This window comes from Ceratotherium simum, chromosome 15 (assembly GCF_057802395.1).
Source record: "Ceratotherium simum simum isolate JZ-2026a chromosome 15, ASM5780239v1, whole genome shotgun sequence".
NCBI classification, from domain to species: domain Eukaryota; kingdom Metazoa; phylum Chordata; class Mammalia; order Perissodactyla; family Rhinocerotidae; genus Ceratotherium; species Ceratotherium simum.
In genome coordinates, this window is record NC_141914.1 from 13,931,066 (window position 1) to 13,955,102 (window position 24,037).

At 35.8% G+C, this 24,037-nt stretch overlaps 1 protein-coding gene across 2 annotated transcripts in view; it reads left to right on the forward strand.

The window, feature by feature from the left end:
* Positions 1-24,037, forward strand: part of NECTIN3 (nectin cell adhesion molecule 3) — a 147,661-nt gene that overhangs the window by 25,325 nt on the left and 98,299 nt on the right. For both annotated transcript variants that reach the window (XM_087439575.1, XM_087439574.1), the window contains exons 2-3: positions 14,888-15,229; positions 23,219-23,515. In XM_087439575.1, the coding sequence (XP_087295701.1) occupies positions 14,888-15,229; positions 23,219-23,515 (639 nt within the window). The remainder of the gene's footprint in view (positions 1-14,887; positions 15,230-23,218; positions 23,516-24,037) is intronic.

Below are 24,037 nucleotides of genomic sequence, written 5' to 3' on the forward strand. Positions count from 1 at the left end.
TTGAAAGAGCAAGTTGTTAGTAATTGTTATGAAAACCCATTCTCCATGCATTCCACCTCTAGTGGAAGTAGTGCTGATTTAAGAAATACAGCTCCCCTTCACTTTTTATTTTGAAAATCACTAAGCTTTTGAATGTCTCCACTAATAATCCTTCTAGGTTTTCTTTCTGTGAAATGTTTAGAATTTATTCGTAATGTGCTCAGCGTGATGGAGTTGGAAAGATTACTTTTCGAAGCCAGGAGGCTTCTTCTTGTCTGTGTTTTGCCACTAGCCATATGATAAGGGCAATTCGCTTCGCTGTCTCTGTAAAATGAGGTTAGATCAGATATCCTGTAAGTTTTCTTCCTGATATAAATTTTATGCTTCTGTTCTGAAAATATGAAGGAATTGTGCTTTTAAGCATAAAGTAAATTCGACTAAAGAGAACCGTTATGTATTGGTTAAACCAAGATATTTTTTTTATTTGAAATTAAAAGGTAGTGATTGAGAATATATGGTGGAAATGACATTTTATAAAGAGCATTTTTTAAAGGTTGAAATTGCTACTTAAAGGTTAGTAAAGATGGTATGTTACAGTGGGATAAAATTTATATTTAGTGCTAACGTATAGGAAATATTGTACTAGAAGTTTGCTATCTCTTGCACCTGTTATTCCCTGTGTTGGTTACCTATAAATTATTATTATAGAAACCTAACCTTTTAAAAATTAACTCTTTGAGACTGATTTTTTTTTTAGCTTTGTAGAAAACTGAGACCTGTAGTTAGAAGTTAACCTTTGTTGAACTTCCATTCTAGAACTGCACTATCTAGAACTTTCTACAATGAAGCAAATGCTATATAGCTGTACTCTTCAGCATTATAGTCATTAGCCACATGTGGCAGTTGAGCACTTGAAATGTGACTAGTGTAACTGATAACCTGAATTTTAAATTTTATTTATTTTTAATTAATTTAAATGTAAATAGCCGCTTGTGGCTAGTGGCTGGGGACAGTGCTGTTCTAGGAAATGCTAAGCACTGTGCCAGAGGATAATTAGAAGACTTTAGTTCTAGTTCTCTACTGTGTCATTTCTAATTACTGCCCTCTACTTAGTTTGGATTCAGCCTTCCCTCAAGTCTTATTTCTGTATTTTGGCCTCACACTGGATCTTTGCTTATCCTGGAATGGTCCTCCAAGCCTATGAAAATCTTAGCCTTCAAGGCACGGCGTAAATGCCGCCTCTTGTAAAGCTTTCCCTGATCCTCTGGACTATGGCAAATGGCACTGTCTCTTATTTATATGACCCAGGGTAAGTCTTTTAAAAACGCTTTTGATTCTTGATCTGTCATATGGAAAGAGAAATTACCTGTCTACCTCACAGTGTGATATTTTGAGAGGGAGTGGGGTGTGGGGATCAAATGAAATGGTGTATGTAAAAACTCTTTGACAATTTTGAAGAATATACAACTATAAGGTGATATGAGACATTTTGTAAATATGAAAACTGAGTCTCAGGGAAATTGACTTTCCCACCGTCTCACATTTTCCATCTCACTCTAGTTAGTACTTCAATTCCAGTGATTCTTTAGCTACGTTAGTTTCTATAATCCTTTGATCCTACTTCCTTTTCTTCCCTTCTTGACCAGCTTAAAGTCTATAGTCTGTCATTGAAATCACTTCTTTGCCTGGACCATCAACTCCTTGCTTATCTTTCTTTTAATTGTGCTAGCCTGGTGAAACTGTCAACTTAGGTTAAGGCTTACTCTCTGCCTTCTCCATACCTCCACGGAGGCAACTGAGTGCTGAGTGATGTCACTGTAATTCAAGGTTAGTAACTGCAAGGGGCTCTTGGCACTACCTTGAAATCCTACATTTTCCTAGTCAGTGGTTCTCAAACTCTTTGGTATCAAACCTTTTTATACTTTTAACAATTATTGAGGACTACAGCAAGCTTTTGTTAATGTGAGTGTTATCTATCAGTATTGGTTAAAAATTAAAACTGGAAAATTTAAAAAGTGCTTTAATTCCTTCAGAAATAATAATAAACCCATTACATATTAACTGATATGTTTATGAAAAATAAGTATTTTCTGTGAAAAATTAGTGATAAGAGTTGCATTGTTTTTTATTTTGCAGATGTCTTTAGTGTCTGTCTTAATAGACAAAAACTGGATTTTCATATCTGCTTCTGCATTCAGCCTGCTGAATATCATATGTTATGTAGCCTCTGGAAGATCCACTGTATACTCACGACAGAATGAGAATGAAAAAGACAAATAACGTCATAGTATGACTGTGAAAATAGTTTTGACTTTATTAACCACCTGAAAAGGTCTTGGGGACTCTCAAGGGTCATGCTTTGAGTATTACTGCTTCAGTTCATCTATTCTTTCCTCACAACTATTTCACACCTTATTTCTTTTTAAGCCTCTAGAACCTCGTCTCCTCTTATTCTCACATGAAATCCTTGCTTCCTGTATTAAAAAGCAAATAGCAGTAGTCAGAAAAGAACTTTCACTTCTATATCTATCAACCTACCTATCTGTACTGGTAGACTCTGCCTGGCACAACTGATGCACAGTGAATGGCCAATGATATCCTTTCCAGTCCTGTCCCATACTGTCTCTTCTCCTCAAAGATAGCACTTCGACAATTGTCCCTTCCTTCTCTTGTCTTGTAAATTTTCCTTTTCAGTCAGCATAAAAATATGCTGCAATATCTCGCATTAAAAAAATACTCTCCCTGACCCATCATCTCTTTTGAGCTATTGTCAATCTCTTTGCCTGCCTTTATAGTAAAAATTCCCACAAAAGTTATACCTATATACTAAATATTCTCCAATCCCTCTCCTACCTCATTTTTTTATAAAACAGCTTTATTGGGTATAAGTGACATATAATAAGCTGCGCATATTTAAGGTGTACCATTTGATAAGTTTTAACAAAGGTATGCCCCTGTTAAATCATCACTACAGTGAAGATAGTGAATGTTATCCATCACCCCTGAAAGTTTCCTTATGTCCTCTGTAAATCATCTATCTCATTCCTTCCTACCCTTTTTCCCCCAAGCAAGCACTGATCTGCTTTCTGTCACTATAAAGTAATTTTTATTTTCTAGAGTTGTATATAAATGGAATCATACTCTATGTACTTTTTTCTGTCTTTTATCTTTATTTTGAAATTCATCCATTTTGTTACATGTATATTTCCTTTTATTTCTGAGTAGTATTTGGTTGTATGAGTATTCCTTTTTAAATTTTTTAATAGACTTTATTTTTTGGAGCAGTTTTAGTTCACAGCAAAATTGAATGGAAAGTACAGAGAGTTCCCGTATTACCCCCTGGTTCCCCTTCCCCACAGTGCACCCACACACACAAACATCCTCCAGCAGAGTGGTCCATTTGTTACTATCTGTGAACCCAGCTTAACACATCATAATCATCCAAAGGCCATAGTTTACATTAGGGTTCACTCTTGGTGTTGTACATTCTGTGGGTTTTGACAAATGTATAATGACTTACATCTACCATTATAGTATCATACAGAGTAGTTTCACTGCCCTAAAAATCCTCTGTGTTCCACCTATTCCGTTCTCCTTCCCCTCTGACCCATGGCAACCACTGATCTTCCTACTGTCTCCGTAGTTTTGCCTTTTCCACAGTATCATATAGTTGGAATCATTCAGTAAATAGCCTTTACAGATTTGCTTTTTTAACTTAACCATATGCATTTAAGGTTCCTCCATGTCTTTTCATGGCTTGATAGTTCATTTATTTTTAGCACTGCATAATATTCCATTGTCTGGATGTACCACAATTTATTTATCCATTTGCCTACTGAAGGACACCTTGGTTGCTTCCAAGTTTTGGGACTTATGAATAAAGCTGCTGTAAACGTCCATGTGCAGGTTTCTGTGTGGACATAAGTTTTCTACTCATTTGGGTAAATACAAGGAGCACAATTGCTGGATCATATGGTAAGAGTACATTTGGTTTTGTAAGAAACTGCCAAGCTGTCTTCCCAAGTGACTGCACCTGTTTTCATTCCCACAGCAATGAATGGGAGTTCCTATTGCTCCACCTCTTTGTCAGCATTTGGTGTTGGTCAGTGTTTGGTTTTTGGCTGTTGTAATAGGTGTGTAATGTATCTCATTGTTGTTTTAATTATCACTTTCTTAATGATATAATGTTAAGCATATTTTCATATGCTTATTTGCCATCCATACATCTTCTTTGGTGAGGTGCCTATTAAGGTCTTTGACCCATTTTTTAATCAAGTTGTTTGTTTTCTTATTGTTTAGTTTTAAAAGTTCTTTACATATTTTGGGCAATGGTCTTTTGCAAATGCTCCCAGTCTGTGAGTTGTCTTCTCATTCCCTTGATGGTGTCTTTTGCAGAGCAGAAATTTTAATTTTGGTGATGTCCAGCTTATCCATTATTTCTTTCATGGATCCTGTCTTCGGTGTTGTATCTAAAAAGTCATTGCCATACCCAAGGTCATCTAGATTTTTTTCCAATGTTATCTTCTAGGAGTTTTATAGTTTTGTGTGTTACATTTTGGTCTGTGATCCATTTTGAGTTAATTTTTGTGAAGAGTATAAAGTCTGTGTCTAGATTCATAGTTTTACATGTTGATGTCCAGTTGTTCCAGCACCATTTGTTGAAAAGACTCTCTTTGCTCCATTATATTGCCTTTACTCTTTTGTCGAAGATCAGTTGACTGTAATTATATGAATCTATTTCTGGGCTCTCTGTTCTGTTCCGTTGATTTATTTGTCTATTCCTTTGCCAGTGCCACACTGACTTGATAACTGTAGCTTTATAGTAAGTCTTGAAGTCTTAGTCCTCTGACTTTGTTCTCCTTCAATATTGTGTTGGCTGTTCTGCGTCTTTTATTTCTCCATATACATTTTAGAATTTGGTTGTTGATATTCACAAAGTAACTTGCTAGGATTTTGACTGGTATTGTGTTGAATCTATAGATCGAGTTGGGAAGAACTGACGTGTTGACAATATTGAGTTGTCTTATCCTCGAACATGAAATAGCTCTATATTTATTTAGTTCTTTGATTTCTTTGATCCGTTTTGTAGTTTTACTCATATAAATCGTGTACATATTTTGTTAGATTTATACCTAAATATTTAATTTTTTGGATGCTAATTTAAATGATAATCGTGTTTTTAATTTCAAATTCTAGTTGTCCTTTGCCAGTATATAGGAAAATGTTTGTACCCGGCAACTTTGCCATAATCGCTTATTAGTTTGAGGAATTTTTTGTCAATTTTCTCTGAGTTTCTACATAGACAATCATGTCATCTGTGAACAAAGTTTTATTTCTCCCTTTCCAATCAATATACCTTTTATTTCCTTTTCTTGTCTTATTGCATTAGCTAGAATGTTTATGATGTTGAAAAGGTACCACAGAGGAGACATCTTTGCCTTGTTCCTGATCTTACTGGGAAAGCTGCTAGTTTCTCACCATTAAGTATGATGTTAGCTGTAGGTTTTTTTTAATAGAAATTCTATATCAAGTTGAAGAAGAGCCCCTCTATTACTAGTTGGGTATTCTTTTTTACTGCTGAATAGTATTTCGTTGTATGAGTATACCAAAATTTGTTTATTCATTCACCTGTAATGGACATTTGGGTTGGTTCCGGTTTTTGGCTGTTACAAGTAAAGCTGCTATGAACATTTGTGAACAAGTCTTTGTATAGACACTTGCTTTATTTTCTAATGAGTAAGGACCCAGGAGTGAAATGAGTGGTTGATATGGTGCTTGTATGGTTAACTTTAAGAAATTGTCCAAGTGTCTTCCAATTTGGTTGTACTATTTTATGGTTCAGCCAGCAATGTAGGAGAATTTTTGTTCCCACATTCTCTCCAACAATTGGTATTGTCAGTCTTTTTAATTTTATCCACTCTAATCAATGTGTAGTGGTATCTTTGTTGAACATCTTTTCATATACTATTTGGTGATGTGTCTATTCAGATCCTTTGCCCATTTTTTTATTGGCTGTTTTTTTTCTTTGTATGGAGTTTTGAGAGTTCTTTATGTATTTTGGATTCAAGTTCTTTATCAGATATGTTTTGCAAAGATTTTCTTCCTGTTAAGCGGCTTGTCTTAAGTGTCTTTTGAAGATCAGAAAGTTTTAATTTTGATGAAATCCACTGATTGTGCTTTTGGTTACATGTCTAAGAAATATTTGCCAACCCAAGGTCACAGACATTTACGTTTGCTTATCCATATGAATTTTAGAAACAGCTTGTCACTTTTTATGAAAAGTGATTGGATTTGATTGGGATTGTGTTGAACCTATAGATCAATTTAGAGAATATTAATGTTTTAAGAATATTGAGTCTTGTAACCTGTGAATAAAGTATATCTGTCCATTTATTTAGGTCTTTAATTTCTCTCAACAAGTTTTGTAGTTTTAACTGTACAGGTTTTTCATAGCTTTTATCAGATTTATCCCTATTTCATCTTTTTAAAATTTTGATGCTATTCTAAACAGCAGTGTTTTAAAGTTTTTTCCCCAATTTGTCACTGCTAATACATAGAAATACAATTGATTTTTGTATATTGGTCTTAGGTCCTATGTAAGGACTACTAGTGTTCTTGCTGAATACCTTGGGTAGCTTTTTTGTAGATTCCATCAGGTTTTCTACACAAGTGATTGTGTTTTCTGTGAATAAAGACAATTTTATTCTTTTCTAATTGGATGCCTTTCATTTCTTTTTCTTGCCTGATTGTACTGGCTAGAACCAATGTTGGATAGAACTCAGGGAGACTGGCTGGCTCTTTAGGTTCTCTCTCCCTGTGTTAAGCCTTGGAATTCACTCCAGGTGGTAAGCTGAGGCCATTTATCAGGCTCACCTTGTGTGTTTACTGTCTCTCAGGGATCAATATCTTTTCTTGCCTGTTGATCATTGTCTTGAAATGGTTGTTTTCAAGCAGGAGAGTAAATCCTGTTACTCCTCCTTGGCTAGAAGCTAGTCTCTATACTATTATAAATTCATTCCAATCAGGCTTTTATCCTCACCAATCACTGTGACAGTTGTTAAATTCATTGATTATGTATCAGTCTTTCTCTTTTTTGGCTTATTAGCAGCATTTGGAGTAATTGATCACTCTCTTTTTAGGTGCTTGCTTCACTTAATGTGCAGGATAATTCTTGGTACTCTTCCTTCTTCCCTGGCAACTCTTTTGCTATCTTCTTTTTTGAATTCTACTCAACTTCCAAACCTTTAAATGTTTGAATGTGCACCATGGGTGCTTGCTCTTTATGCTATTAATACCTTATAGATGGTTTCCTTCAGTCTCATGACCTTATATACTTATTATATGTTGATTACTCTAAATTTGTATGTCCAGTCCACCTCTGTCTCCAGAAGAGCATACTTTTATATATCTCGCTTCTTATTCAACATATCCGTTTGGTTGTGAAATAGGCATCACAAACTTAACAAGTCTAAAACTCCAAAACTGCACTCCTAACTCCTCTCTACCTCTAATCCTTACAGATCCTCTGCTTGCTAGTTCTCATTTTGATAAATGGCAACTCCATCCTTCTATTTGCTCAGACCAAAAACTTGGGAGTAATTTTGACTTCTCTGTTTCTCTCAGACCCAATTTTTTGTTCCATCAACAAATCCTGTTTGCTCTGCTTTCAAAATATAGTATATCCAGAAGCTGACTAATGCTTGACACTACCACTTTGATTACACTGGTCCAAACCACATGGTCTCTAACCTACATTAACAAAATAGGTTCTTAACTGGTATCCTTGTTTTAGTCCTTGCCTCCCTGTCATTTCCCAACAGAGCAGAGTGATGCTTTTAAAAGCTAAGTTAGAATATGTCACATTTCTGCTAAAAATTTTCTAGTGGCTTCCCATCTTATTCAGAATTAAAGCAAAATCTTACAATGACCTGTATAGGTCTAGTCCCCTCTTAACTCTGTGGCATCATCTCCTGTCATTCTTCCTCCCATTTCACTCTAGGGACACTGAAAGGTTCTTTCTTCTCACTCTCTCACTTTTTTCAAGTCTCTGCTTTAATGTCTTCTTAAAAAGATCTTCTTGGGGCCGGCCCCGTGGCTTAGCAGTTAAGTGCGCGCGCTCCGCTGCTGGCGGCCTGGGTTCGGATCCTGGGCGCGCACCGACGCACTGCTTCTCTGGCTATGCTGAGGCCGCGTCCCACATACAGCAACTAGAAGCATGTGCAGCTATGACATACAACTATCTACTGGGGCTTTAAGGGGAAAAAAATAAATAAATAAAATCTTTAAAAAAAAAAAATGGTCTTCTTTTATCATTTTTCCATCAAAAACTATGGTGCTACCATAAAGCAATTACTGTTCCTCTTACCTTCCTTTACTTTCCTCCATAGTTCTTACTTCTGATATCTTTTTATTTTCTTGTTAGTTCTCTTTCTCTGATTAAAATGTCAAGGACATAAAGGCAGGGACATCTGTTCAGTACTATTCCCAGGATCTGTAACAGTGCCTCGCACAAAGCACATACCTGATACATACTGATAAATGAATGCCCTGGATTCTCTCCACCATTTTTGGTATGTGATCCAGGTTTCTCCTTAGAATATAGGATGTCCTGTGATCCCAGAGTTATCTTTTCTTGTTATGATATGACGGGAAGTTGGAGATTCTTTCATAGAACTCTAATAGAATTTGAGTTTGCAGTTTATAAATAGTTTCACATTTTACTATTTAATTCACTTTGCTCTACTCTTCTTTGCTTATTTGTTTTGTGTTGTTAGGGGATTTTGTTGAAAAGACTTTTTTGTTAACATTTTCAAAGTTGACATGACTTAAACATTTATCAGTTTAAAACAGTTCACATTAATTATTGAATGTGCCGGTGATAAATTTGATTCATTTAAAATGTGTTTATGCTGAAGTTGTTGAGGATACCTAGATGCTGTGATTTTGCTAGTTTCTTGAAAATGTATACTAGCTTCAATTGTTGCTTAAAAAAACTGTTCTAAATTCAGAGGAGTCTGAAAGAATCCACACCTCAGAGATCTTTGGAGATTTGTAGTTGGACATAGAGTACAATAAATGTTTCATTTGTAGAATATTTGCCTATACCTATTTTGTAGATCCTGACAAATATTTGAAAGATTCTTGGACCTAAAATGTCCAAGATGCCTGCCATTTCCTGTAGGTTGAGAAGTAAGATGTGGTAAGAGATAGTATCAAAGTGTCAGAAAGGATAGTATTAAAGACAGGTTTGTGATGACTTCTACTACTTCTTGGTTTATTGCTGGGAGACAGAGATAAGAAAGTGAACTGTTGCCACTTGATTCATACTTGCATTTCAAACACTTTAATCTGATCTCTAATATGAATCTCAAGTGTTTTTGTTTTTGTTTTTAAATAACTCATAGACGTAATAGTACATGAGTCATTATATTTTCTTTTTCTGTCACAAGCTTCTTGTTGAATATATATATTTCCAAATGATTTGTGTCCTCTGGACACTCTGCATCCTGACTGAATGACTATTCAAATACACATGAAAACTCCAAAGAGTTGTATTTTCATAGTTGTAGTGTTTTCTTGGGAGCTACAGGTAGGGGAAAACTACTCCTTTCTCTCTTTCTCTTTCTCTCTGAAAGGATAATAAATTCAATTTAATTAATTAGCTAATGATGCAAAACTTAACTTATGAATCAAATAGACGCAGAGAGGAGAAACAGAGCATCATATCTTATCATGTTTTTCCTTGGTCCCTGGTGTGTTCACTAGCCAGGAACACCTTATGACAAGGTTAGGGTTTTGCCAGGTATGAAGGTTCAAGTCTTTGCTCTTCCGTAGCCTCTTTATATTTTAGGCTTCTGTCACCATTAATGAAGAACTTACTTCACATATTTAGGTCTTTAGTAATCAATATTTATGTTTCTCCAAGACACACTTCTGCTCTCCAGTCATACCCAGCTTCACATGGGAAAGTGGCAGGAGGGAGTAGGCTTAATGTTTGGGAGACCTTGAGTAGTGAGGCATTCTAATATTCTTTGGTCAAAGAACCACAGTGGAAAATCTGTTTCTCCACGGTTTTAAGATCCCATGGGGAAAATCATTTTCGGAAGTGTTTTTAACTTTTGGGTTTGGTTTAGGATTCGAAGTGTGTTAGACAACTTTGCAAGCAACAGAAACTAACTCTGGCGTAAGTAAAACACAAGAAAGGAGATATATCATTAGAAGCTCATAGAATCTAAGGGAAAGCCAGATTATCAAGACTTGAAGGGTAATATAAAGCCTTGCTCAAAGGTTTAAGGATTGAAACAAAAAAATTACACCAAAATTTACTTTTGCAACAGGCAAAAACTACTCAGAATATTTTTGTAGAAAAATTAGAAAGTAAAAAATCACTCATTACCTCCTAGAAATTAAAACAAAGAATGAAGAAGAAAAACCTGATAGTTACATTAATATTTATTTACTGGTAAAGTAGAACACTTATTAAAAATATCCATTTATAGGTTTTTTAGTCTAGTCAAGCTCTTTGTTTATTAGGGGGTTAGTTTTTCTGGTCAAATCTATCAACCTTTTTCTTGGTGGTTTTTCTATCTTTGCTGTTATGCTGAGAGTGGCTTTCACCATTTAAATGTTGTAGAATATTTTTTATGTGTTTTTGATTCAGTGGATCTGTTTTTTCTTTTTCCTATCTCCAAATATTCTCTTTAGTAATGGTGGCCCAGTAGGCCATGGTTCTTATAGGTTGTGAGAAGATATAATTAGCTGTGTCCCTCCCGGGTTATTCTGATGCATAGTGTCTTAGTTCAGATTGCTACAACAAAACACTATAGACTGACTTAAACGACAGAAATTTATTTCTCACAGTCCTGTAGGCAGAGTCGGTTTCTGGTGAGGACCCTCTTCCTAATTTGTAGACAGCCACCTTCTCGCTTTGTCCTCACATGGTGGAGAGAGAGAGAGTTCTAGTCTCTCTTCCTTTTCTTTTTCTTTCTTTCTTTCTTTCTTTTTTTTTTTTTTTTTGTGAGGAAGATTAGCCCTGAGAGCTAACATCCGATGCCAATCCTCCTCTTTTTGCGAAGGAAGATTGGCCCTGGGCTAACATCCGTGCCCATCTTCCTCTACTTTATATGGGATGCCACCACAGCATGGCTTGACAAACGACGTGTCGGTCTGCACCCGAGATCCGAACATGCGAACCCTGCGCCACCGAAGCGGAGCGTGTGCACTTAACTGCTACGCCATTGGGCTGGCCCCTCTCTTCCTTTGCTCATAAGGACATTAATGCCAGCTTGGGGGCCCCGCCCTCATGAGCTCATATAAACCTAATTACCACACAAAGGCTTCTCCTCCAGATACCATCACTTTAGAGGGTAGGGCTTCAACATAAATTTTGGAGGGACACAGACATTCAGTTCATAACACTTTCCTCATCCTATCTCTTCTCCACTTCTACCTGAAGAGGAGAATTCTGTTTATTTTTATTTTTAATTTGCTTTTATTACTAATATCACTTATTGTAAATTATTCTGATGCCAAAGAAGAGCACAAAGTAAAAACTAAAAGTTCTTATTTAATCCTTAATAATCCCACACCATAGGAGTAACAAATAATATCTGCCAGAATATACAAAAAGTTATTGTCAGTATATATGCAGGTGTATGTGACTAATTTTTTTTTTTTTTTGGTGAGGAAGATCAGCCCTGAGCTAACATCCATGCCAATCCTCCTCCTCCTTTTTTTTGTTTTGCTGAGGAAGACTGGCCCTGAGCTAACATCTATTGCCAATCCTCCTTTTTTTTCCCTTTTTCTCCCCAAAGCCCCAGTAGATAGTTGTATGTCATAGTTGCACATCCTTCTAGTTGCTGTATATGGGATGCCACCTCAGCATGGCTGGATAAGTGGTGCGTTGGTGTGCGCCCGGGATCAGAACCTGGGCCGCCAGTAGCGGAGTGTACACACCTAAGCACTAAGCCACAGGGCCAGCCCCCATGTGACTAATTTTTTACATTTATATCTTTAGTCAGTCCATCTGGATTTGTGTGTGTGCGTTTAGTATAAAGTGGAGATCCATCTATTTCCAAATATTTAGCTCTTTGTCTTTTCAACATGTCTTGACTAATTCATTATTTCCCTGCTCAGACAAAATATTAACTTTTTTACTAATTTTTTTCCCACTCATACAAAATATTAACTTTATTCTATACCATATGCCAGCATATGTGTTGATGTGTTTCTATACTTTCAATTGTTTTAAGATAATGATAGTAAGCTGTTTATTATTTTTACTTTAGTATTTCCACTCCCTCCTACTAGGCCATCGGTTTTGAAATATTTCTTAGCTATTGTTCCTAATCTAGTTTCAAAAATTTTTTCAGGGTTTTCACTGCAGTTGCATTGAATTTGTGTGTTAAATATGGGGAGATTTGATGTCTGTATAGTATTAAGTTTTCCTGGCCAGGAACATGACATATCTTCCATTTATTCAAGTCAACTGCTTAGGTTTATAGGTTCTTTACAACTTTATTCATGGATGTTTTAAATATTAATATTTTGCAAATATTAATTGTGTTTTTCTGCAATAAATCTGTAAAAGTTATCACCTATTTATAACATGCTAATTATATATTTTCTATACATTTTGCATGGTTTGTAGGCAACCCTGTTATTTGTTCTAATAGCCCTTCTTAGGTTTTTCAGGTATTAGGTTTTTCAAATAATAATTCTGTCTATTCCTTTCTAATACTTATCCTTCCCTGTTTCTCTTTCTTATCTCATTGCACTGGAATGTCCAGTCTCAGTTGAACAATGATAATGATAGTGCACCATCTTGTCTTGATCTTTCTTTAATAGCCATGCCCCCTTTTTCTGTTTTAGTATTGTGATCACCATTGATTTGAGAAGAATTACTTTATTATTAAGAATCCTTTTCTCAGTTGTTAGGTTTTTTTAAAAATCAGATAGTGAATGTTAAACTTTACTAAATGCCTTTTCAGTGTCAAATGAGAAAGTCTTGTGAGCTTACAGTGTGATGAATAGTCTAAAAATATTCTTAAATTCTTGGAATATCCTACTTGGTCACTGTGTCTTTTTCTTTAAATACAGAGCTGGGTATTATTTCATAATATTATATGAAATTTTTAATTAATATTCATAAACTGCTCTTTCATTTGTTTGTATATTTTCTGTTTTAGTATCAGGCTTATGCTAACTTGCTAAAATACATCAGAATACTTATATATTTTATATATCTTGCATTAATTATAAAAGCTTAGTAATTATCTATACTTGAAAGCATGATAGAGCATGGTGGTACATTTTTTGGGCTTGATACTTTTTGAGGGCAATGCTTAAAAAAACCTTTTTCTTCCATAGCTGTTAAATATAGTTAGTGTGAATTGTTAGTCCTTTTTTGTAACGTCCTCAGTCATCTCTTGGATGGTAAAATTTTCCCTCTTATTTGTTTATTTAATTTATGGGTTCCCCCCCCCCAAAAACGTTCATGGAATAATACTGTGTAGTTTTTGTTATTGTTTAAAACTGTTTGAACACGTTTAAACACATTTTTCTTGATTATCTTTTAAGTGATACCCTTCTGCATTTTGTATGTATTTAAAAATATTAATTAGACATAACTAAATTTTAAAGGTATTGTTTATACAATTTCCATTTTTGAGTGTTTATATTGGTTTACTTTTTTTTTTTTTTTTTTTTGTGAGGAAGATCAGCCCTGAGCTAACATCCATGCCAATCCTCCTCTTTTTGCTGAGGAAGACTGGCCCAGAGCTAACATCTATTGCCAATCCTCCTCCTTTTTTTTTTTTTCCCCTTTTCTCCCCAAAGCCCCAGTAGTTAGTTGTATGTCATAGTTGTACATCCTTCTACTTACTGTATGTGGGATGCCACCTCAACATGGCCGGACAAGCGGTGCATCGATGCATGCCTGGGATGTGAACCCCGGGCCGCCAGCAACGGAGCACGCGCACTTAACCGCTAAGTCACGGGGCCGGCCCCAATATTGATTTATTTCTTAATTTGAGTATTTATTTTGTCAGAACACATATGTGAGTCATAAACCCACCATGGATTTGTTATATATGTTCTAATATACTTGTCAATGAGCAGCATCTTGCTTTACTTTAGTATTCATGACTATTAGACTTATTTCCCTTAAAATGATTTCAATTTGGTCCATTGCTTTTATGAAGGAAACCAGTATTATAAGGGAGAAGTTGATGTCATTTTATTTTAAGTTTTCTCGTGGAACTTTTTTTCTTCATCCATGAAATGGAAAAAATTGATTTTACATTTATATAAGTGTTTTTTTAATTAATTTTTTTTGGCAGTTGGTCTATCTTAAATGAGGTTTTTTATAAAGATTTTTGATAGAGGATTCCTCTAAAAGAAAATACTTTGGACAGATCCTACATGTATTAGTTATCTGTTGCTGAGTAACAAATTACTGTAAAACTTAGTAGCTGTAAAACTACTATTTATTATTTCTTAGTTTCTTTGGGTCAGGAATCCAGGCATGGCTCATTGGGTCTTTTGCTTGAGTCTCTCACAAGACTGTAGTCAAGGTGTCAATAGGGCTGGGATCTCATCTGAAGACTTGACTGGGGAAGGATCTGCTTCCAAGCTTACTCTTGGACCAATCTAGTGCTTTTTCCACTGCAACACATATCAGCGGGTAGTTGATTTATTTGAGAGTCACTCTTTGGGTCTTATAGACAGCCCCAGGAATATCTAGCTCTTTTTGGTCCTTCCTGTTATTCCGTCATAAACCTGTGTGTGTGTGTATACCTGTAGGAAGGGAAGAAAGGAGGAAGAGGTGGAAAACAGGAAAGTGGGGAGAATGATCATAAGTTAGCATAACTTTTTTCCATTTTAAGACCTATACTTTTTTTCCCCATAGGTGCCTTAGCTGGACCAGTTATTGTGGAGCCGCATGTTACAGCAGTATGGGGAAAGAATGTTTCATTGAAGTGTTTAATTGAAGTAAATGAAACTATAACACAGATTTCATGGGAGAAGATACATGGCAAAAGTTCACAGACTGTTGCAGTTCATCATCCTCAATATGGATTCTCTGTTCAAGGAGAATATCAGGGAAGAGTCTTGTTTAAAAACTATTCACTTAATGATGCAACGATTACTCTACATAACATAGGATTCTCGGATTCTGGAAAATACATATGCAAAGCTGCTACATTCCCACTTGGAAATGCTCAGTCCTCTACAACGGTAACTGTATTAGGTAGGTATGCTTGAATTGTGTATTTTGGTGGTAGTGGTAAGGATTATAATAAAAATATTTTTAAGAATTTAAAATGATTGAAGTTATGTATAAATTTAGGTTTAAAATAAAAGAATTCATATGTGATTTTTAAACTTGACTTAAAGTTCTGTGATTCTAGGCTCTCTTAATTTAAACAATGTCTGTATCTACTTACCTATCTATATAATGCTATGTAGTTCTTAGCTATTTTACTTTCTTCATGAAAGATTGTTTTTTATTTGTAATACTGAGTGCTGAGTTTCTTTGACATATTTATTTTCATTATTTTCCTTCAAATTTTCAACTTTAATTTGTCATCATTAATTAAGCTTTTCCATTTTTTTAAATGATTGTTGTCTGGGAGCCATTGACACCTCATGTTTGGTGTTTAAATCAAATTTTATTTCTGCCATTGTGGATTTGCATAGCTGTTTGACTCTTGGGCTATTGCTCGGAATGAATGGTCTTCTACCTCTTCCTATCTGATAACTGTTTATAGTGGAGTTTAGAATGAGCTTATTAGCATTAAGATAGCCACTTGCAGTGAAAGGTAAACCAATTTGGAAATGCTGATGAGTACTTTTGAAATAGTAGAACAAGGATTAAGGAGTAATAGTAATTTTAGCCATTTCTACCCAAAGTGTGGGACTCCTTTAATGGATAGTCTTTGCTTCAACTCTTCTCTTTTGCCTGTCAGGGACTTTGTCAGGTCTGCTAATAGCTCCTGCTGCTTAATCCTTCTTCACTTTCCTCCCAGATGTTACTGCCTAATAAGCCTTTGTATTCCTCACTTGTTCTCCGTGTCTTCTTCCAGAGAACCAAACAAGTACATAGCCTTTATTATTTAATGGTATAATCTCAGGGTCTCTGAAATGCAGGAAAGCAGTTTTATCCAAATTTGTTATTTATATTTTTTCATGATGAGAGAGAGAATTTAAAAATAGAAATAAAATTAAATATTTGAGGACTTTATATGTTTAAGACACTGCTCTAAGAGCTATGGGGAAATATAACTTACATTTATGAAATTGATACTTTTGAGAAATGTTTTGATTGGAAGGCAAGGCATAAATATCTGAAAAATCAAGTGCAGGCCATCAGGTAAAAAGAGGTCACAAAAAAAGTTCAGTGCCAAGAAAATAATATAGTTTGCAGATGGAAGAGAGAACTCATAGGAATAAACTTTTTTTTTGCTTTAAATTTTAGTTATTCCCCCTAAATTAATATAGTACTCAATGGTTTAAAACTCAGGATTGTTTATAGTATAAGACTAGTTATGATTTTACCAGTGCCTACTTCTCTAGCTTGATCTATTCCATACTTTGCTCCACCTCTCCCAACAGCATAAATTTTATAATCTTAATAAACTGTTTGTAGTTCTGTTAACACCTGTCTGTGTTTTTACATGTGTTTTTCCTCTTGCCTGGAATGCCACCTTTTTCCTCCTGTCTCTCCCTACATTCTTCTATTTAAGTAGTTCATCAAACTACATCCTTTGGAAGCCATACTTGAAATATCTAGCTCCCACACAATTTTATGTTCTTTTGCTCTTTTGCCATTGTATCCTAAGTATATTTTTTTTTTTTTTTAAAGATTTTATTTATTTATTTTTCCCCCAAAGCCCCAGTACATAGTTGTCTGTCATAGCTGCACATCCTTCTAGTTGCTGTATGTGGGACGCGGCCTCAGCATGGCTGGAGGAGTGGTGCCTCGGTGCGCACCCGGGATCCGAACCCGGGCCGCTGGCAGCGGAGCGCACGCACTTAACCGCCAAGCCACGGGGCCGGCCCCCTAAGTATATTTTTATTGTAGCAGTTACCATCCTGTTTATTATATGTTTTCTCTACTATAAACACATGGTGGACTGCAACTCTGAGCTTTAAAATTTAACTTTATATTTCTAAAGCCTATAAGAGTTCCTGGTATATAGCAGTCATACACTAAATGTTATTTAAGTAAGGTATAGTAATGGATTGGTAAACTTTGTAGTCTAGAAATGTTTTGTAGAAAAAATACTTGAGCAAGTCCTTGAATGGTGGGTAAGTTTTGGGTGGGCAAAAAGCAAAGCAGCATAGGGAGAGTAATAATGTGCCAGTGCAGGGAGGCAGAAAACACGCATTAGGGCAGAGTTTCTTCAACGTTGGCATAGTTGAAATTTTGGGTGGGAATTCTTTGTTATGGTGAGCTGTTCTGTCTATTGTAGACTATTTAGCAGTGTCCATGGCCTCTACCTACTAGATGCTAATAACAGTCCCTTGGTTGTGACAACTTAGAATGCTCCATTCTAAGGACATTGCCAAGTGTCCTCTGGGGAAGGATGGAAGAGATCAGTCACTGTTGAGAGCCTTCATTAGTGGAACTATTGAATAATTTATTGATTGTTTAAAAGATTTATATAAAGTACAAGAATTAAAGGCTAGAAAGGTAGACCACATTAAAGTAACTTGAATGTTAGGATGGGAAATTTGAGCTTTCTGTTACTGGGAATGTGAACTTAGTATACAGTATTGTGTTTCTTCTTACTTCCCTTCTTCTACTCTCAGGCTCCTGCTGGTTTGTTTTGAGGAAGATTGGCCCTGCGCTAACATCTGTTACCAATCTTCCTCTTTTATTGCTTGAGGAGGGTTAGCCCTGAGCTAACATCTGTGCCAGTTTTCCTCTCTTTTGTATATGGGACCACCACAGCATGGCTGATGAGTGGTGTAGGTCTGTGCCTGGGCTCTGAACCCATGCACCCGGGCTGCTGAGGCAGAGCGCACCGAACTTGACCACTAGGCCAAGGGGCTGGTCAATCTGGTGTTTTTGATGGATTGAAATGAAGAGGTCCTGAAATCATAATGCCTCAGCCATGAGGCCATGAAGCCTTGAAATTAATTTTCTAATTTCTACCACTTGAGCAAAGCAAGAAGCTGTTAAAAGGAATAACTAGCAGGACTTTGTAACTGACTGGATATAAGAAACGAGGGAGGTTTGAACAATAACAGGTTTTGAACCTTGGTGATGAGTAAATTTTATTACCATTAATTTAAATGGGCATGTCTGAGTGAAAAACAGGGGTTGGGGATTGGGAGGATGAGATGATGAGTTCAGCATTTGGTTTATTGAGTTTGAGGATATATAGGCAAAAAATACAAGGCAGGTGGTTAGAAACTGTGGAGTCAAGCCTTGTTTCAAAATTGGAGACAATTAGGGATCATCTGGGAAGTAGCGTTTATCAGATAAAAGTTTTTAAGGGAGATACAAAAAGTAACTGAAGGCCTAGAGCTATTAGGGCAAAGTTTGGAAGAAATAGAGATGCAGAGCTGAAAGAGAGCTTTGAGAAAAACTTGGGCGAAGTCATATTGTTCATATCAAGAGAAGATAAAGTTTTTTAAGATTACTCTAGCAGCTTTTTTCCACAGTGAGAGTTGAGTGCTACAGAAAATGATATGTGACCATTTTTTCAGTTCTCCCAAGGATGGCACACGGATAGTATCATTCTAAATGCATAGCCCAGAAATTAATTCGTTACAACCTTAAGGCATTAGTACTTAATTCTTTTGGAACTGATTGGGAAGAACTGCGCTGAAGTATCAAATTCTACAGTTATTCAAGAGAATAGCAAAGTATTGAGCCTGTAGATTAGGTGGTAATGTTAGAGTTTCAATGGAGTGGTAGTAATAGAAACCAAATTAAGGGAATGTGATGTAACAAAGAGCTTTGGGAAGATTGAACAATAAATGCCCTATAGGAAGAGTTGTTACACAGTTGGTTACTTCCTCTTGATGGAATATTACACAGTTGTTAAAATTATGATCAAGAGAAGTATTGCTGCTTGAAAAAAAAAAAGCCTCAAAATTGATGGTATGCCATGACTACATCTATGTAGAAAGTAGAAATAGAAAAAGAGAGGGAAATGGAAGAATATGGTAATGACTGTATTTAGGATATTGCAATTATGGATAATTTTTCCCTATCTTCCCAATTTTTGGTAATATTACTTTTGCCATTGAAAAATAGACTTCCATTGCTGGACGTGTTGGAGTAACAGGGACTGGATTTACCCTCTCTAGGAACAAAAAAACTAGGCAAATAAGAAACAATTTTTATTCATTGGACAAAGGCAGTGTAGGATTACGATCTCAAACAAGGTGAGTCCTACAATTGCTCCAGCTTCCTCCTTAGGCAGTTTCCAGGCTACAGCTCAGTGGCAAGGAGTTGAAGCAATGCATGGTGATCTCACTGAGTTGAAGAGACAGATTAGAACTCAGGGAGGACAGGTGATTAGAATTTGTGGAGCAGAATACTAGACAGAAGGGAGCATCAGAGAGGGAGAAGGAAAGAAGGAGAGTGACTTTGGAGATGTACAGAAGGGCTCTCTGAAGTCTTTGGTTTAGTACTGATCTGTGTGCATGTGAGAGGAAACTTTTGAGGTGGAGGAAAGAAGCAACAGAAAGCAGAAGGCCTAACAATCCTGGCATTCACATAGGGCTGGAAAAGCATCTTGTTCCTCCCAGTCAGAGTACACAGGGCATTGGGCAGCATCTTAAAGGAAGCAACAGCAAAACTGCTAGACAGGAAGGAGGGCACAGAGAAGTTAACTAAGTGTTGAGGTATATGAGAAAAGTAAGTTTAATTAATTAATTAATTAATTTTTTGCTGAGGAGGATTCACCCTGAGCTAACATCTGTTGCCAATCTTCCTCTTTTGCTTGAGGAAGATTCGCCTTGACCTAACATCTGTGCCAGTCTTCCTCCATTTTGTATGTGGGTCACTACCAGAGCATGGCTGCTGACAAGTGGTGTAGGTCCATGCCTGGGAACTGAACTCGGCCCGCCAAAGCGGAGCACGCCGAACTTAACCACTAAGCCATGGGGCTGGCCCCCAAGAAAACTAACTTTAGAAAGCTAATAAAATCTATAGCAGGGAGATTGATTCCCTTCAGAAGAAATAGAAAGAACATAATTTAAAATTGTCTTTAAAATAAATTTTTTAAGTTCCTCAAGATAAAAACTTCTAGTGATGATGATGTAAGTTACTCAGACCAACTCTCCCACAGGGGGTGAAATATAAAAATCACCATTGAAAGCTTCAAAGAAATAACAACATACTGAGGACTATAACTAGAGCAAAATCTAGGAGAAGATGAAAACATAGAAATAAGCCTAGCACTGAAAGCTGAGAGTTGCATTCAACCTGAGAACATTTGACAATTCAGAAGAAACACCGGAGATGCTGAGCTAAGATTTTGGGAGCCTTGAGAAGTGAGAGGGAAAAATGTCTAAGTGCAATTCTGCTCAAGATGGGATGTGTAATAACCCTTCTCATATTCATCTGGTACCCAAAGGCTTGCATTTTCAGAATAGTTGTAAACCAGAGGTAAACCAGCCTTCTTATAGACTTCTAGGCCTGGTTTATGTCACCCAGCTAATCTGAATTTAAATTAAGGAGATGCTGGACTGGTTAGTGTTTTCAGGAGCTTGGCAGAAGAAAACACAGATCTTTTCTGGAGGAAAGGTGCCTTTATTCTAGACCTCAAACTATTTCTACCTTAATTATTCAAACACAGGCATATAGTCTGCTTGAATAAGCAAAGACGACCCCACAAGCAGTAGCCAGCACAAACAAGACAACAGAAATAGACTTGCAAAGATATAAGATGTTGGAATTATGAGACACAGACTGTTAAACAACAACACTTGCCATTTGAGTAGATAAATCAATCTATAAAATTTCTGCAGAGACCAAGAAACTATATATAAAAAATATCACATAGCAATTGGCCTCAAAGTTGAGAAGTATTTCTTAGTATATAAAAGCACTTAACATAAAAGGAAAATAAAAATTGGTAAGTTTCAGTACATTTTAATTTTTGCTCATCAGAAATTCAGTGCACACCACACAGTAGGGTAAAAAGACAAGCCCTAAACTGGTAGGAGATATTTGTACCACATATAATCAAAAAACGACTCTCCTTCCAAATCAATGAGAAAAAAACGATTGGCTTTAATAGGCATTTTTCAGAAGAAGCAATTCCAGATGGCCCATAATCATGAAAAGATCCTTAACCTCATTTGTAATCTGAGAAGTTAAAGTCTCAGTGATATGCCATTACATACCTACAAGATTGGCAAACCTTGAGCAGTCTGACAATATCAGTTGTAGTGAGTATATGGACCAATAGGAGCTCTAAGATTGGGAGTAAATTGGTACTTTGGAAAGGTTTTTGCATTACCTGGTAAAGTTGAAAATAAACACAGTAGTAGCAATTCCACTGCAAGGGATAAACTTGAGAAACTTGAGCATAAATATACCCAGATACATAAGTGAGAATGCTTATAAAATTGTTTATACCAAGCAGGGAACAACACTGGTGTCTAACAGTAAATAAACCGTACAGCACTTAAAGCTAATAATTTATACATTTGCATGTAAGTCTAAATGATGTCAAAATAAAAATTAAAGAAATGAATTCTAAGACAGTAAACTAAGGCTAAATGTTCCTTCCTAAATGAATCTCAAGAACACAAAGTTAAGTCAAAGAAAAACTATACAAAAATACATATTCATTAGATAATTCATACACACAATTAGTCCAACTCAATTCATATAAAGTTCAGAAACAGGTGAAGTGAAACTTGTTTAGGTTTGTATTTATTGGTTATAGAACTATCATGGAAAGTAAGCAAAAATTTCTAATGTCAGTGTAATGGTTTTCACGTTTGGGCAAGTAGCGTGTTAAGATCAAGAAGAGGTTGGGGCTGGCCTGGTGGCGCAAGTGGTTAAGTGCGCACGCTCTGCTGTGGCGGCCCAGGCTTCACCGGTTCGGATCCCGGGCACGCACCGACGCACCGCTTGGAAAACCATGCTGTGGTGGCGTCCCACATAAAGTAGAGGAAGATGGGCACGGATGTTAGCCCAGGGCCAGTCTTCCTCAGCAAAAAAAGAGGAGGATTGGCAGATGTTAGCACAGGACTGATCTTCCTCACAAAAAAGAAAAAAAAAAGATCAAGAAGAGGCATATGAGGATCTTGGGAGGTGCTAATGTTCTTTTTTAAGGTATATGGTGGTTACATGGATGTTTGCTGTAAATTATTCATTACATGTGTTGTATGCACTTTTCCCTTTTATTTTACAATAATGCCTCATAAAAGAGGAAATACATAAGGAAAATATTAATATCCCTTAAAGTAAATTATGAAACAAAAATGGGTAGATACAAATGAAGAACAGATGGCACTGGAAGAACCAGTAGGAAATCTTGGAAATGAAAAAAGTCTTTGACATAAAAACTTAATGCACAGAATAAACTATAGGCTTAAACCGAAGAATTCATGAAGTGAGTACTGAGGAATTTATACAGAAACAAGCGCATAAAATTTGCTGGAAAATATGAAGAGATAGGATATATGGAGGGTAGATTGAAAGGGTCTAACATTAAGATTACTTTCCCGTGCTGAGGAGCTTTCTTTTACCAGAAAAAGATAGGTGATGTACATTCCAATAAACATAGCTCTTAATGATGTTACATTTTAACAGTGTAGGTTACATACTGGTAACTTATTTTAAAATGTATTTTCTTTAAACATTTTTGCTGAAAAATGAAGCATTATATATTGACTGCTTTTTTTTTTTCAAAGTAATAATATCTTTAATCTCATAATGGAAATTATGATCTCATTCACAGGAATTTTTTGTATATAATACTAATTTTGGGGAGAACTCATATACAACTATAAAGAAGAGTGTATCTCTACCAGGAAGAGCCATGTTTGTAGTGGTTATATATATAGTCTTGGCTTCTTGTTTGTCCTGGGTCATGATCTCTTCTTCCAAGAATCCTGTTGATGTTGGCATTACCTAAAAAGTATGTGTGTAGATTTTATAGGCAGTTGCCCCTAAGTTTATGAAATATGGCTAGATGTGGCTTATAAGGATGTAAAAATATTCTTAATTGAAATATAACTAATGTTTTTTTTATTTAAACAGTTGAACCCACTGTGAGCCTGATAAAAGGGCCAGATTCTTTAATTGATGGAGGAAATGAAACAGTAGCAGCCATTTGTATTGCAGCCACTGGAAAACCAGTTGCACACATTGACTGGGAAGGTGATCTTGGTGAAATGGAATCCACTACAACTTCTTTTCCAAATGAAACAGCAACAATTGTCAGCCAGTACAAACTGTTTCCCACAAGATTTGCTAGAGGAAGGCGAATTACTTGTGTTGTAAAACATCCAGCCTTGGAAAAGGACATCCGATATTCTTTCATATTAGATATACAGTGTAAGTAAATAGCATTTGCTTTTTAAACATCATGCATTTTAATTTTCTTCCTTTGATGTAATTTGATAACAAACTGTTTTTAGTTTGAATATTTAGTGTTCAAATATTCTTATAGCTTTTCCTTGTTGACATTTTTCTTAATTTTAAAAATATTTTTATGGAAATTTCATTAAACCAGAACATTTTTTATCAGTTTGTAAAAATGGACAATGACTTTAAAGTTGTTCTCCAACAAAATTATTTAACCCTATCCTTTTTAGACCTTAAAAATAGACTGGACTTAAGCGAATTGTGGAAGTTTATGCCTCAAAATGTGCGATACGTAGAAACAAACAACTACTTCTCCAATCCAATTAACTTAGCTATTATTCAGTTTTATTGATGCTACCCAGGATGTTTTTAGCAAGAATCTTTTACTTCCTAGATGCATTTTAATTAGTTTGAAAATCTGTATTTTTTCAATATTATTTCTAATCTGATTTTATTGATCATGTTATAAGATTCTTCTATAAGTAAAACAAT